The sequence below is a fragment of the Rhea pennata genome, chromosome 2 (genome assembly GCF_028389875.1).
Source record: "Rhea pennata isolate bPtePen1 chromosome 2, bPtePen1.pri, whole genome shotgun sequence".
NCBI lineage: Eukaryota > Metazoa > Chordata > Aves > Rheiformes > Rheidae > Rhea > Rhea pennata.
In genome coordinates this window covers 86,962,992-86,977,475 of record NC_084664.1, presented here as the reverse complement: position 1 = coordinate 86,977,475, position 14,484 = coordinate 86,962,992, and the positions used below count along the sequence as shown (strand labels likewise).

At 42.2% G+C, this 14,484-nt stretch overlaps 1 protein-coding gene across 2 annotated transcripts in view; it reads left to right on the top strand.

Moving 5' to 3' along the window:
• Nucleotides 1-27: 27 nt before the first annotated feature.
• DROSHA (drosha ribonuclease III) overlaps nt 28-14,484 on the top strand; it is a 68,624-nt gene continuing 54,167 nt past the window's right edge. The window contains exons 1-7 of one of the 2 annotated variants that reach the window (XM_062568012.1): nt 28-40; nt 3,590-4,447; nt 5,997-6,089; nt 6,546-6,777; nt 7,582-7,723; nt 10,757-10,911; nt 14,135-14,215. In XM_062568012.1, the coding sequence (XP_062423996.1) occupies nt 3,597-4,447; nt 5,997-6,089; nt 6,546-6,777; nt 7,582-7,723; nt 10,757-10,911; nt 14,135-14,215 (1,554 nt within the window). In that variant the 5' untranslated portion in view covers nt 28-40; nt 3,590-3,596. Of the gene's footprint in view, nt 41-670; nt 702-3,589; nt 4,448-5,996; nt 6,090-6,545; nt 6,778-7,581; nt 7,724-10,756; nt 10,912-14,134; nt 14,216-14,484 lie in introns of those variants that run through there. The other variant, XM_062568011.1, reaches the window with a different exon arrangement.

Sequence of the window (14,484 nt, the reverse complement as noted above, 5' to 3'; positions counted from 1 at the left end):
TCCTCTTCCGGCGCCGGCGCGGGCGGCGGCGGGGCGCCAGGTGGGCTGCGCGGGACCGGGGAAGGCGGGCGGGCGGCCCTGGAGCGCGTGGAACGCCGCCGCGGCGACGTCACCCCGCGGCTATTGTGACGGCACAGCCGCGCTGGCAAAGCGGGCGGCGCCGCGCGGCCGCTCTGTGCCCCGTCCCGTCCCGCCGCGCGGGGGGCGGCCGGGGCCGGGGCCGCGGCGCCGCTTTGCCGCGGAGGGGGCGGCGGCGGCGGCGGCAGCTGGCGGCCGCGGTGCCGCCGCGGGGGTCGGCGGCCGCCCGTGCGTAGATCCACCGCTCGGCGCGGTTTCGGGGCGGCCCCCGGTGCCGTCACCCGCCGCGCCGGGCCCCCCGGGGCTGGCGGGCGTTGAGGGAGGGCCGATGAGCGGGAGCTCTCGTTCGGACGCGCCGAGAAGAGGGGTGCGCTCAGTTCAGGCACCGTGGGACGGCGGCTTCCTCCTTAATTTGTTCGAGGCAAATAAATAATAATAGTAAAAAACAGGCTGTTTAAATAAAACGGGCCGGTAATGTCAGCAAAGCACAAAGCCGGGTACTGGCACAGCCTCGGGCTGGGAGAGGTAACAACGGGCGAGATAAAGAAGAAAACGATGGGTCATTTGATGGGCCAGTATTAGGATCGCAAAAGGTAGCGCTGTTGCCGGAGGAAATAACGAAGGTGTGGACTATTATTTTTTTTTTTTTCCCTACCGCATGCTTCTGTGATGCTTTAAAGGATTTGAGGGTCGTGAGCGTGCCCGGAAGGAATCGCTGGCCTTACCGCCTCCTAGAGATGTGCGGGTCCTCCCTTACTCTGCTGGCGCCCAGCTGCTCGGGCGAAGGAGCACGTGCTGCCAGCGCCGCTTCCAGGGGCTTAGGCCAAGCCGTGCGCGTGGGACGGGGCCTCGGGGTCCTCCTGGTGCCTCCTCCGCAGCGCACGTCCTTCCTTCCCCCCACCCTTTCCCTTCTTTTCCTTCTTTCTCTTGAGCGCACTAGCAGGCGCCTCTGCAAGCTTCACCTTTTGCAGCACTGGGACTAGAAGGCAGCCGAAAGCAGCACCCTGAGCAGCCCAGGCGGCCCGGGTTATGCAGTAGCTGGTGGGAGGCTGTTCCCTGCCTGTGCATCTCCATCAGCAAAGCCAGTGTAAAAGGGAGGCTTTGCTTTTTGTATCTGGTGATCTTTGCACGTATATGCATGCATGTGTGTATGTCCCTCTCTCTTTCTCTTGCTCTGTTATGGAGAACAAGATCCATCATTTGCAGCTGCAGCACCAGCCCTTAACTGTTTTTATTTTCCTCTCTCCCTCCTTTCCACCCAATGCATCATAATTGATTTTTTTATTTAAATATTTTTCCTTTATTTTTTCTAGTTTTTGGATTTACAACATTTGAATTAAAATGAATTTTAATTTTAATAAGCCACAGTAGTTTTCATTTTTAATCTTAAACACCAAGCTATGTTAAATAGAACACATGCTTTTGAACAAGATTTCAGCCTGTTTAGAGCAATGGCTGTTGCCAGCAAGGTAACAGGGCCAATTAGATACTTCAGGAATTTTGGAAACTGTTTGTTTGTTGAAATTAGGACAAAGCATAGTTTACTTGTGTAGATTTACTGTAAGCCTCAGTCCTATACTAAAGTGAGACCTAACTGTGAACGTAAATTCCCATTTTCTTGTTTAAAATTTACATGATTTGTGGGACCAAGCAACTTGTGATGACTTGTGATAACTTCTGTTAGTAAAGTTGTTCTGCCTGAAGTTTAGAATAGTGTCCTAGGAAGGAGACATTAATGTGAGACCTTGGATGACTACTACAACTACTACATTTGTTAAAATGAGTGGTTTCTTTGGTGTGGATATCTGGAGGCTTCATATTGAAGCATCCATGACCAGCTGATCATTAGTTGCAGGTAACATTGGCCTAAATCAGAGATTAGGCCAGTCAGCCTCACCTCCATCTCTGGAAAGGTGACAGAACAGCTCACTCTGGATGTCATCTCCAGGCATATGGAGGAAAAGAAGGTGATCAGGAGTAGCCAGCATGGATTTACCAAGGGGAAATCCTGCTTAACCAACCTGAGAGCCTTCTATGATGGAATGACTGGCTGGGTAGATGAGGGAAGAGCAGTGGATGTTGTCTACCTTGACTTCAGCAAGGCTTTTGACACTGTCTCCCATAACATCCTCCTAGACAAGCTCAGGAAGTGTGGGTTAGGCGAGTAGACAGTGAGGTGGATTGAGAACTGGCTGAAAGGCAGAGCTCAGAGGGTTGTCATCAGTGGTGTGGAGTCTAGTTGGAGGCCTGTGGCTAGTGGCATCCCCCAGGGCTCAGTACTGGGCACAGTCCTGTTCAACTTTTTCATCAATGACCTGGATGAGGGGACAGAGTGCCTCCTCAGCAAGTTTGCGGATGATACCAAGCTGGGAGGAGTGGCTGATTCAGCTGAGGGCTGTGCTGCCATTCAGAGAGACCTGGACAGGCTCGAGAGCTGGGTGGAGAGGAACCTCCTGAGGTTCAACAAGGACAAGTACAGAGTCCTGCGCTTAGGGAAAAATAACCCTAGGCACCAGTAGAAGGTGGGGGCTGACCTTGTGGAGAGCAGCTCTGCAGAGAAGGACCTGGGAGTGCTGGTGGATGACAAGTTGACCATGAGGCAGCAATGTGCTCTTGTGGCCAAGAAAGCCAATGGTCTCCTGGGGTGCATTGGGAAGACTGTTGCCAGCAGGTGGAGGGAGGTGATCCTGCTGCTCTACTCAACCCTCGTGAGGCCTCATCTCGAGTACTGCATCCAGTTCTGGGCTCTCCACTACAAGAGAGACATGGAGCTCCTGGAGAGAGTCCAGTGTAGGGCTGCAAAGATGATCAGAGGGCTGGAGCACCTGCCCTATGAGGAACAGCTGCGAGAGCTGGGCCTCTTTAGCCTGGGGAAGAGAAGATTGAGGGGGGATCTCATCAGTGTGTATAAGTACCTGAAGGGAGGGTGTCAAGGGGACGGGGACAAACTTTTCAGTTGCCTCGCGTGACAGGACAAGAGGCAGTGGGCAGAAATTGAAGCAGAGGAAGTTCCACCTGCACGTGAGGGGGAATTTCTTCACTGTGAGAGTGACGGAGCAGTGGACCAAGTTGCCCAGAGAGGTTTTATATTGCTTCCTTCTCTGGAGATCTTCAAGACCTGCCTGGATACAACCCTGTCTACCATGATCTAGATGACCCTGCTGAGCAGGGAGGACTAGATGATCTCCAGAGGTCCCTTCCAACCTTACTGATCCTATGATTATGTTCCTGCCTAGGTTCTGGATTAGAGGCAGGAGAGTGCATTAGTAAAGTAGGGGAATCTTGGGGGACTAATGACCGGCACTAGTCAGGACTGTGAAGCTCGCAATGGAAGCCAGTGGTCATCATCCGCTGCTCTTATTATTAAAGATATAAAGGAAAAATATTAGATATTAAAGGAAACTGCAGAAATCAGAATTTTGGCACTTTGGAAGTAGTTCCAGGAAATGCATGAGCAGCCTCCTAGAAAAGCTTTGTGCCACTGTATGTTTGTTTATTTTCTTCTTTAAAGGAGAGCCATGTCTTTCCATTCCGGACGAGGATGTCCCCGTGGCCAGGGAGGACCAGGAGCACGAACGTCAACACAGACCTACCGACCTCAGAACCTACGGCAGCTTCACCCGCAGCAGCCCTCCGTGCAATACCAGTATGACCAGCAAACTGCCCCTTCAACGAGCTATTCAAACCCTCCAGCCACTGGTTACATGCCTCCCAGGCCAGACTTTGTGCCCTATCCTCCTCCAGTGCCCCCTTCCACACAGAATCCCATTAGCCAGTGTCCCATGAGGCCACCTTTTCCAAACCATCAGATGAGGCAGAGTTTCCCAGTGCCTCCATGCTTCCCTCCCGCTCCTCCGCCAGTGCCAAATCCTAGCAACGCCCCCGTGCCGGGAGCTCCTACCGGACAAAACACGTTTCCTTACATGATGCCACCTCCCACAGTACCTCATCCTCCCCCACCCCCTGTCCTACCGCAGCAAGTTAACTACCAGCCCGTTTACTCCGCAGGGTATTCACAGCAGTCATTCCCACCTCCTAACTTCAATAGCTATCAGCACAATTCCGGCTCTTTTCAGAGCAACGCCACCAATAGCGGTGGCGGCAGCAGCCATTTTCGGCACACGGGTCAGTACCAGGGAGAGAAGTCACAAAACGATCGACGGTCTCCAGAGAGGAGCAAGCACTATGAGGAGCACCGGCATCACGAGCACGGGCACATCCACGGTGACCGGCATCGGTCCAATAACCACGGGGACCGTCGGGATCGCGGCCGGAGTCCAGACAGGAGGAGACAAGAAAGCAGTCGGCACCGGACAGATTACGATAGAGGAAGGATATCACCTCACCATAGAAGTTATGAGCGTAGCAGGTAACTGGACATATCCTCCGCCTGCGGAGCGAGAGCCATGGTCACTCTTCCGTAGTATTTGTTTGAATCGAGTGTCTGTCCCTCATTCAAGTTGTTTTCTTCTAACTTAGGGTGTAGGCAGTGCTCAAGACGTTTGCTGTCTTCCAGGTGCCTTGTTTCTGCACTGTTTTTGCAGACAAGTAAACTTGCTCCCCTTGTCCACAGACAGAGCTGGAAGCAAGCAGGCTTTCACTCGAACATGGAGTGGCTTGTTGAATAGCGCTCTGCTCTCTGGGGTTTACCACAGAAACTGAAGCAGTTATGAAAGCAGAGTAAGCACAAGTGTGTGCAGAAGACTGTGTTCAAAGTCTCAGCCTTGCAAATGAGTAAGTCCCAGTACTTCAAAGTTCGAGATTTGGGTACTAGCCTTAGGACATCACTGGTTACTTGAGTACAGCCCTGCTTTGATTAAGCCCCGTATTTGTAGGTCGCCAGCACTCGCTGAGAGTTTTACAGTCTGATAGATGCACAAATCTAATTCCTGAAAACTGGCAATGAGCTTTCCAGTGAAAAGACAATGTTCTTCATCCTGCTGCATCCCTGTCTTCTTGGGAGACCCATGCAAGTGTGTGGGGGCTTCACGAGACCTCCCTCCTGGTGGATATGTAGACCTGCCTGTGTGGTTCTGTTGAGGATGAAGACCTTGGCAAGGCAGCCTGTGAGCTCTAGAGAGTGGAGGTGAAAATTGGCATGCAGCAGTCCAAAGGAACAGAGAGCTTGCAGGCTATGTTGTCATCTTAAGATGGGGAATAAGTGTGAGTAACCTGTTTTGGGGGGTCTCATGAAGCTTCTGTCCCTCTGCTTCATAGGTAAAAGCAGCTCATGAATCAAGAGCTGACCTCATGTGGTTTGCTGCACGGTATTTTAGGGCAAACCATTGCCAGCTTTGTCTTCCAGTTCTCTTAGCTTTGCTCTCTTAGTGCCTCTCTTTGTGACTAGTGGTTTAGTTCAAGATTTTCAAAATGAGATACCTGGAAATTAAGTATCTAAATATTTATCAGTGCACCTATATCACAGGCTCTATTTTTAGAAGCTCTGAGCTTTGTCATTTCACACGTGAAACATGAATTTCACAGAATCACAGAATAGGTAAGGTTGCACTTAGTGTCTCTGGAAATGAAGCCACTTTGATTTAGATGCCTATTTAGAGATTTAATTGCAGAACGTTAGACAGCTGTATTCCAAAAATCACATTTAGTAATTTTATTCCTCTGTTTTATTTGCTCCTATGCTTTTCATTTCCAAAAGGGGATTTTCTGAAAACCTTACTATTGGGATAGATGGCGTTATAAGAAAAGCAAAAAAAGAAAGTGAATGTATGTTTCAACTTTCTTCAAAGTCAGCATTAAGAATTTATATATATATATATATTTTTTAACTCTAGCAGTTGGAAGACATGTCATGTTGAATAATACTGGCAAATGAGCTAATCCTACTTCTATGCTCCTTTCAGGTGTGGATTGTAAGAAATGCCAATTACTCATTTTACCTATGTTTTAAACTCTTTAAGGGAGCGGGAGAGGGAGAGGCATAGGCACCGTGATAGCAGAAGATCACCATCGCCAGACAGATCCTACAAAAAAGATTACAAGAGAACGGGAAGGTAAGGTGGTACTTTTTTTTTTTTTTTTTTTTTTTTTTTTTTTTTTTTTTTCTCCTTTTCAACATACTTAAGAGGTTCTGTGCATGTACATATGTGTGTCACGTGTGTTTGTAAATGTATAATAGAAACAAAACTGGAGGGGGCAGGAGGAAATTCATCTAGAATACAAATAAGAATTTTAATCCAAAATGACTTTTTAAATTCTAATTCTCAAATATGACTTAAAATAGAAATTTTTAATTTTTAATTTTGACTCCTATTTCTTATGATAGGTCTGATGGCAAATATGTTTCTTACCGTCACAAGTTAAAAGCAGGAAGAAGCAATTGGATTGTGCTATAATTTATGTGGTAGAACAATGTAATGATCTGAAGGAAGTTCTTTATTTCTCGTTATAAAGTTATCAGTATTAGAATACGAAAGAGAATTGTGTATGTTTGCTTTCTCCCTCCGAAGCCGCTCTCCAAGCAGAGAGAGAAAGAGACCCCGATGGGAGGAGGACAGAGAAAGGTGGTCTGAAAGCCAGAGTGCCAGCAAAGAGAAGAATTATACCACTATCAAAGACAAAGAGTCAGAGGAGAATGCATCTGAAAAAAATGAAGAGGAAGATGATGAATTACTTAAGCCAGTCTGGGTTCGCTGTACCCATTCCGAAAGCTATTATTCTAATGACCCTATGGATCAAGTGGTATGTTTGAGAGAGAACTCTAAAATATTGTACATTATCAATTGATTATTCAATTACTTGATTAATATGAACATTTCAGCAGGATCATATGTTGTGTCATTCAGTGTTTAATCTTTCTCTCTTCCCAACCATCTCAGTCGTTTAACCCTGTAAGGGTTTTATTTGGCAGTGTTCTCCATTTTCATTGTTTTGTCATGTCTATTTTCATTTAGATTAGTGCCACATGGAAGAAAGATTTTTTTTTTGTCCCCAGGATAAAGTTTTTTCCATTATACCTGCATTTGAGCAAAACTATGTGAGTCATCTTATCTTCAGTCATCTCTGGAGAAACTCTGTACAGGAAGTCAGGATTCCTTTTACTTGGTAATAACAGTTTCTGGGGAGCAGTGTTTTTTTTTTTTTTTTTCGGTGAAATCAGTGCTTCAAGGAAGGCAACAAAATGAGCTAAAGTTCTTGTATTTTTAGGGTGCAGTAAGATTGTATGTATTTATACAAAAGGTCAACTGTTTATTCTTAATCTGTGTTGTTAAAAGTCAGCTTCGAACCATCCAAAACATGCCTAGCCATAGTTCTACTTGGCTAGGCCATAGGTTTGATGATAATGCACCCGCAAATGAGGTAATTTCTCTTTGCATTCACCTGGTGGAGGAATGTAACCATATGCTAGAGCCTTATCAAGTGTTTACATGCTTTGTTGAACTGTAGCAGAGATCCGCCTGCTTTTTCCTTACTTTTCCCTGTGAAATGATGAAACTTGCCGTTTGATACTTCAACATTGTTTTTTGTTCTCTTTTTGATTTACAGGGGGACTCTACTGTGGTAGGAACAAGCAAGCTCAGAGATCTGTATGAAAGGTTTGAGGAGGAATTAGGAAGACGGCAGGCAAAGGCCAAAGCAGCCAGGCCACCGTGGGAGCCACCAAAGACCAAGCTGGATGAAGATTTAGGTAGGCAGACATGATGGCAAAGCTCTGAAATTCAGTAATCTGTAGTTGACCTATTTTTCTGCACTTGTACGTGTTCAGTGTTGTCAGTAGGCTAATACATGTTTTTAAATCCTTTCTTTTTGTTGAAAATTCATGGGAGTTTTACCATTGCTTTTGACTGAAGTAGGTTTAGGCTTCTTACCCAGCAAGGCTAAGGGAAGATGAAGAGGATCCAGCACAGTCTTATGCTGAAGTCTCTTCCATGTCATAAAATCTCCCTGAGGCCAATACTGGCATGATCAAATAGGCCAAGGTACAGGGCACAGGAGACTTCGAGGAGTTCCTGGTCATACATTTTTTAAAAGGAAGCAAGAGTAGTGATGATAAACTCGTGGCAGCTTATGGTGTTAAGCTCGTTTTCCTTCTGGATTGTATTTTCGTTGTGCAGCTCTGTTTCTTACGATCTAATGGAAAAGTTTCAGTTTTTGAAACACAATTTATCTGCATTATCCTTGTTCCCACATGGATCTTTTTGCAGTGGAATAGATCTGCTAGCTTTATCAGTTATTGAGGAAATAGTGGTTGAATTAGCAGGCATACTTTTTGATAGCAATTTATCTACTCAGAAGTCAGTGACAGCTGTTTTTTCTGTTTTGTGAGACCTGTTAGCTGTTCTTCTTATTATTCTTCCAGCATTTCAGTGCTTCATAGTGTATTTTCTGGTCAATTGTGTTGGCTAAAGAAACTCTTACACAGAGCATCCTGATTTAGGCAGTCTGTTGTTTTTTTTTGTTAACTAGTGCTTCACATTTGCCCGTTCAGCTGCTTGAGATTCTCAGATCTGAGCCTAGTAATGCTTTTGCAATCAAGTATGAAAAAGTCTGAAATTGAAATACAGGTATATATAATGACACAGTCAGTTTCATGCATACAGTACAAAACGATATCATAAAGGTGAAAGGAAAAAATAACCATAGCTTAAGAAAAATGCGAATTCACTATTGTAAAGAAAATACATGCTTTTTTTGAACAGCGAATATACATATGCTTTAATTCACTCACGAATTGCTAACAAAGTATGCAGAAGTGTATTTTTGTCTCGATGAAGGAAAAAGCACTACATCCATCCTACCTGTATAAAACTTTGCTCCTTGGATCTCTGCACAAAGAGTTGCTTCACTGCTCTAGCCTAAAGTGCTCTAGAGGACCAAGAGCAGCTTAGCTGTGTGCCTTTTTCCTCTCTTTCTGGAGGACCGGAGGGCTCTGTCTCTGCACTGTCCCACAGACTGACTTGGTGTCTGTTCAGACTTTGTCTTATTTTCTGCTTTAGCAAATGCTGTCTCTGTTCTGCCTTCCATTAGCAGCAGTTATGCGTTTCATTTTTTTAGCAGCAATGTAACAACTAACTCTGAGAGCAGTGCGTGGATTATGAAAAGCTAATTTCAATACATGAAATCCAGAAATTGTACTGTGGCCTTTCAGAACTCCAAATTACTTTCACAGATCTCACACTCATTTTGCACATAAACATTAATTCTGTAAGTCTAATTTTATCAGAGAACTTTTAAAATTCAGTTGTTTATATATCGGATATGAGTGTGGATGCATGCACATACAGAAAAAACTTGCTGATAACTGAACATACATTCCATACAAACTGTATGTCCCAAGGATTTCATTTTAGTAATAGTTTATTCAGAATTAGAGACTACTTACAAATACATCTTGGTCAAAATGGGAAGCATGTATTGCTAGCAGTTGTTTGTCTCACGCTGTCTGTCTCTTGCTCTTTCTTTTTTATTTAAACTAAGAAGAATTTGCGTTTAACAAATACATACATTTTACACTACAGTTTCATTGTATTTCAAAGCAGTGGCAGTGTAGTAATGAGTCGTCTGTAAAGTCAAAGCTTGGAATTGGAAGGAATGTTGCATCCCTCCTTCTAAGCATAATAACCTTTACTTGCATCATCCACCAGTGTATGAAGGCAATTATTTATATTTAAGTTGGAGCTGAAGAAACCTGTGGAAATTAGTGACATTGCAGGCATAAGAGAAGGAGTGCACAAGAAGTTAAGGGAGTGTGAGATCAGGCTGGGTTTTTATTTTAGGGATTAAGTCCAGATACTTAATAACACTACTTTGGCAACAATGTAAATCGGACTTTGTACCAAGTTTGAGACCTTCTTCTGTCCTGTTTAGTGTTTCTTTCTTATCTCTAGCATCCCCCACCCACCTCCACTCTGGTATAGCATAATTGTTTTAATTAAAGAATATAAAGAAAAACATCAAAATAAGTAAGAAAACTCAAAGAATAGGGGTCCCTAAAAACTTAAGACTAGATTCACTCTACTAATAATTCGAAGGTTTACTTCTTGTCTGTGATTTCTAAGACATGATAATGGGTTTGGTAGAAATACTTGATTTTGAAATAAATCTAACCATAGTTTTTTCTAATGATACAGGTTCTGTAATAATTTTCCATACGTGCTCTTTCAAACCTTTTGGATAGACGACGTGCTAGTACAGACAGGAAACATTTTTAGTTAAGTTGAAATTGGACATAAGCACTTTACTCACAGCAATTGCAGTTAACTTCTAAAGAACAGGAGGTGCTATTTAGCTCATATTTATGAATTTAATTTTTTTTTGTCATTTCTCCCCTCCTCTCCACCCCCCCCTTTTTTTTTTAACTTTAGAATAGTCCTTGTGTTGGTTGTAGCTTCATAGTCATGTTTCATGAAATATTTTAATGTCAAGTAGCTGTAATTGATCTTCTAGAACTGATCCATGGTCTCTGGACAGCCAAACAACAATCTCTGAAGCATGCAAACAGATGCAGTTGGTGTAGGCATTTAACATCCATAGCATTTGCTGTCATTTTTAATTAAAAATTAGAATGTCCCTCTTTCATTAGTGTGAATGTCATGCACAACTTTAATAACTTTCAGTGTGCCACAGTTTGCTGTGTAATGTTAAAGAATTCATTGTGACTGAGAACAAAAAAATGTGGAAGTGTTTTTTCAGCTATCTTTATTTTCCCTGTGTGAATCAGAGAGCTCCAGTGACTCAGACTGTGACTCTGATGATGACAGCAGCTGCTCTAGCAGTTCGGATTCTGAAGTTTTTGATGTCATCGCAGAAATTAAGCGTAAGAAAGCACACCCTGATCGTCTTCATGAAGAACTGTGGTACAACGATCCGGGACAGGTATGGTGAGAGGAAAAAGTTCTGCATTTCTGAAAATTGGAGTCTTCTAGAGACATAAAATTCAGCATTATTGTCAAATATGCTATGTAACATCTACTTCAATATGCATTTTCTCCCTTTTCTCTCATCTTATTCAAAAGTACTTCAGTTTTGATTTCAAGCTGACCTGAACTGTTAGCAGTGTACTACTAATGCTATCCTTTTAGTCCTGAGATAAAGATACGTGGGTGAATTCTGGGATGGGAAAAGGCAGCATGTATATCTCCTTTACAGATTATTTACTTAAAAGCTGTCTCTTCGTAATGATAAATAATGTTTTAAATATGCTCTTAATGCTCCTAATTTTTTGTCTCGTGGTTCTTTTGTAATTGCATAGGGATTATAGTTCTCATTAAATTTAACTGGTGAGCTCATTAAATGTTGTTTTGAATGTATACATTGCACAGAAGACTAATATTTGCTTGCAGATTTGCCATCTTCATCTTTCTTACTTAAATATTTTATAGTCCATTGAAACTCTTTGTCAAGTGGCACCTCAGTAAATTTACTTTTTCTTGCATTTTGTGTGATACATGAGTTTAGAATGTAGCAAATCATACTGGCAAGAGATACTGCAATACTTACAGCCACTGTGGTAATTCAGAAGTCTGCTGAGTCTTCTATTACCAACTCATATTTATACTTCTAGTTAAAAATAATAATTCAAATAGCTAATTGCTTTTATTTCTATAGGAGAAAAAAAAAGTAAACTATTTAGCTATTTATTGAAAGAACGTGTGTTGCGGTCGGGCACATTTCAAAGTAATATCCTAGCCCAGAATATTGGCTAAATAAAAATAAGTAGAATAATTGTGGGATAAATCGTTTCTGGAATGTATGGTTTCTCAGTTTCCTAGTGAAAACCATTCTTTCCTACAAACTTTCCTGCAGTTTAGTCCTCCTTATCTTTCCAAAAGTGACTGAAATCAAATCATAGGGAGCTTGTCGATACTGTATTACTTTCGAATAGAATATATTCGAAAATGTTTGATGTTCTGCTGTTTACTTCAGCATTTATTTGAGTGTTCCAAAATGCTTTCTAAACAGTCACTGCGTGAAGTAGGAGGGAATGAGTGTCATGCATACTGGCACATACACCATCTGACATGTAACCAGATTTTCGGATGGATCTTTCTGGTCTGCTTCCCTCTGAGCAACATGTCACTTTTGGATAATCTCCGACCTCTTGCAGGTGGAAGAAAATAAGATGTTAAAACTGATACCACCACAGAAGTATCTTTTTGCTGAGAGGTGTAACTTGTTTGTTTTTATTGCTCTGTTGGTCAGAGAAGGTTAGAAGTCTTTGCCTTAGTTTACGTAAAGTGGTGGTCTTTCAGCATCGTTTTATTATTACTTCATGTTTGTATCTCTCATCTGTATCTTCTTCCTTTGAGCTGTGCTGTTAAGAACAAGGCAGATGTGTATCTGACTTGCATCTTGTGTCCTGGGTTTTATGAGTGCTGGGTATCTCTGTCAGTCTCTATCTGTGCATTTAATGCAACAGAAGCAGTGTTAGGGCCAAACAATTCTAAAATTAAGGACAATATTTTCAAAAGTAAGTGGTGATTATTTTGATACCCTCAGTAGACCCGTGTTTTTTTAGGGAGTGCTGAACAAATTGGGTATTGACTGCATTATTTAACTCTCTCTTCTGTAACTATGGAAGTCAGTGAGGAAGTACGTTTTTTACCTTTAAGAATGAACCAATTTCGTTAAAGCTGTGCTTTCCTTGAAGATCTCAGGGTGTGTTAAAAACTGTGTGAACAAAAGACATTGTGTCATTCTGCTGTTAAGACTGCATGATGAGGCTCCCAAAAGAACAAAGAAGTATTCTCCTTCTTATGTTTGTTTGTGTAAGTGCACTGTGCCAGTCTGAAGAAACTAAATGAAGATGAACATTCAGAAAATTAACCTCAGAACTTTTTAAAAAAAAAAAAAAAAAAAAGGTCCCTCTCCCCACAGTAACATCCACTTGGTGGTTCTTCCTCCTTTCACATTATCTGTACTGGCTGATGATATTGTTTTGCCCAACCGTAGAATGCTGTTGAGATTTTCTAGCTGCTTATAGTGGTATGGAAAGTTCTGAAATTTTTTTTCCTACATTACATTGATTTTTTTTTATTTGAAGATTATACTTGGTACTTTAGAGAAGTAATGGGAATTCTTCAAATATGCCCTGTTTATAGATCACTTAAAAAAAAGAAAAGAAAGATGAAGAAGAAAAAAAAAGAAATAAAGGTGAGAGGGAGAGAGAAGGGGGAAAATATCCGCTTCAGTGTTTTAGTTTAAAAAGTGTATTTCAGTTCTTGGATTCAGATTTTCAAAAACTCCATTAAAACCTGGGGTTGAGAACTTGTTTTTTTTTTTTCCTCCATTGTTGCCTGTGGTTGTTGTTGGATTTCTGCAGTGGGCACGATGTAGGGATTGGAGTAAGCGATAGCCTGCGTTGAACTCAGTCATACTGGTGAAAAGGCAGAGCCTAGCTTTATACTAAGTGCAGAGGTACTTCTTAATATAGCTACTTGATGCACCCATACAGAACACTGAAGTGGATATTTTCCCCCTTCTCTCTCCCTCTCACCTTTATTTCTCTTCTTCTTCTTCTTTTTTTTTTTTTCTTTCTTTTTTTTTTTTTTTTTTTTTTAAGTGATCTATAAACAGGGCATATTTGAAGAATTCCCATTACTTCTCTAAAGTACCAAGTATAATCTTCAAATGCTCTGCTTTAAATACTTCAGGTAATACCCTGATCATGTTGCAGACAATATAGAAACTGGATTTCTGTCAATGAACCAAGTGGAACTGCTTGAATGTGGAGATTTTGACATGTAGATACTTGCATGCGTATGTTAAGACCTGAATTTTGTGCTAGGCAGATAGCATACTACCTATACATGTAAGTAATGAAAAAGATATATATAATGGTAGAGTGGTACAATTCTGCTGACACCATTTTACCATCTTGTGCTTCTGAAACAGTGATGAAATTCTAATGCTGTTGTGCAGTTTTCTTTCATTAGTCTATACTGTTTTCAGCTTTATTGGCTTGAGAACATCTACTTAATCTAAGCATGACAGGCTTTTAGAAGCATCAGCATTCCTGGCATTTAAACCAACATACTTTTCCGGATACAATCACTTGACTTTTTTCGATAAAAACAGAATCCTATTTTGTTTTCGACAGATGAATGATGGACCACTGTGCAAGTGCAGCGCAAAAGCCCGGCGAACAGGAATAAGACATGGCATTTATCCTGGCGAAGAGGTAACTGGTTCTAAGAATTGCATTTGTGAGCACAAACTTGCTGTGGTAGACTCATGCTTGGGTTAGCGGGTTTGTTTCTTCACTTACAGGTTTAGTAAAAACTACTAATCAGTTAGTTGTGTAACCTCACATTTAAAATGCAGTACCTGTAACGAAATCCGCCTGGAAACTAGAGAAAATTTTTGCTTGAATTCCAGTTGTAGGTTTCTTTAAAGTTTTTGAAACACAATTACATTACTAAAAAGGAACATGTGGTCAAAGTTCTGTCA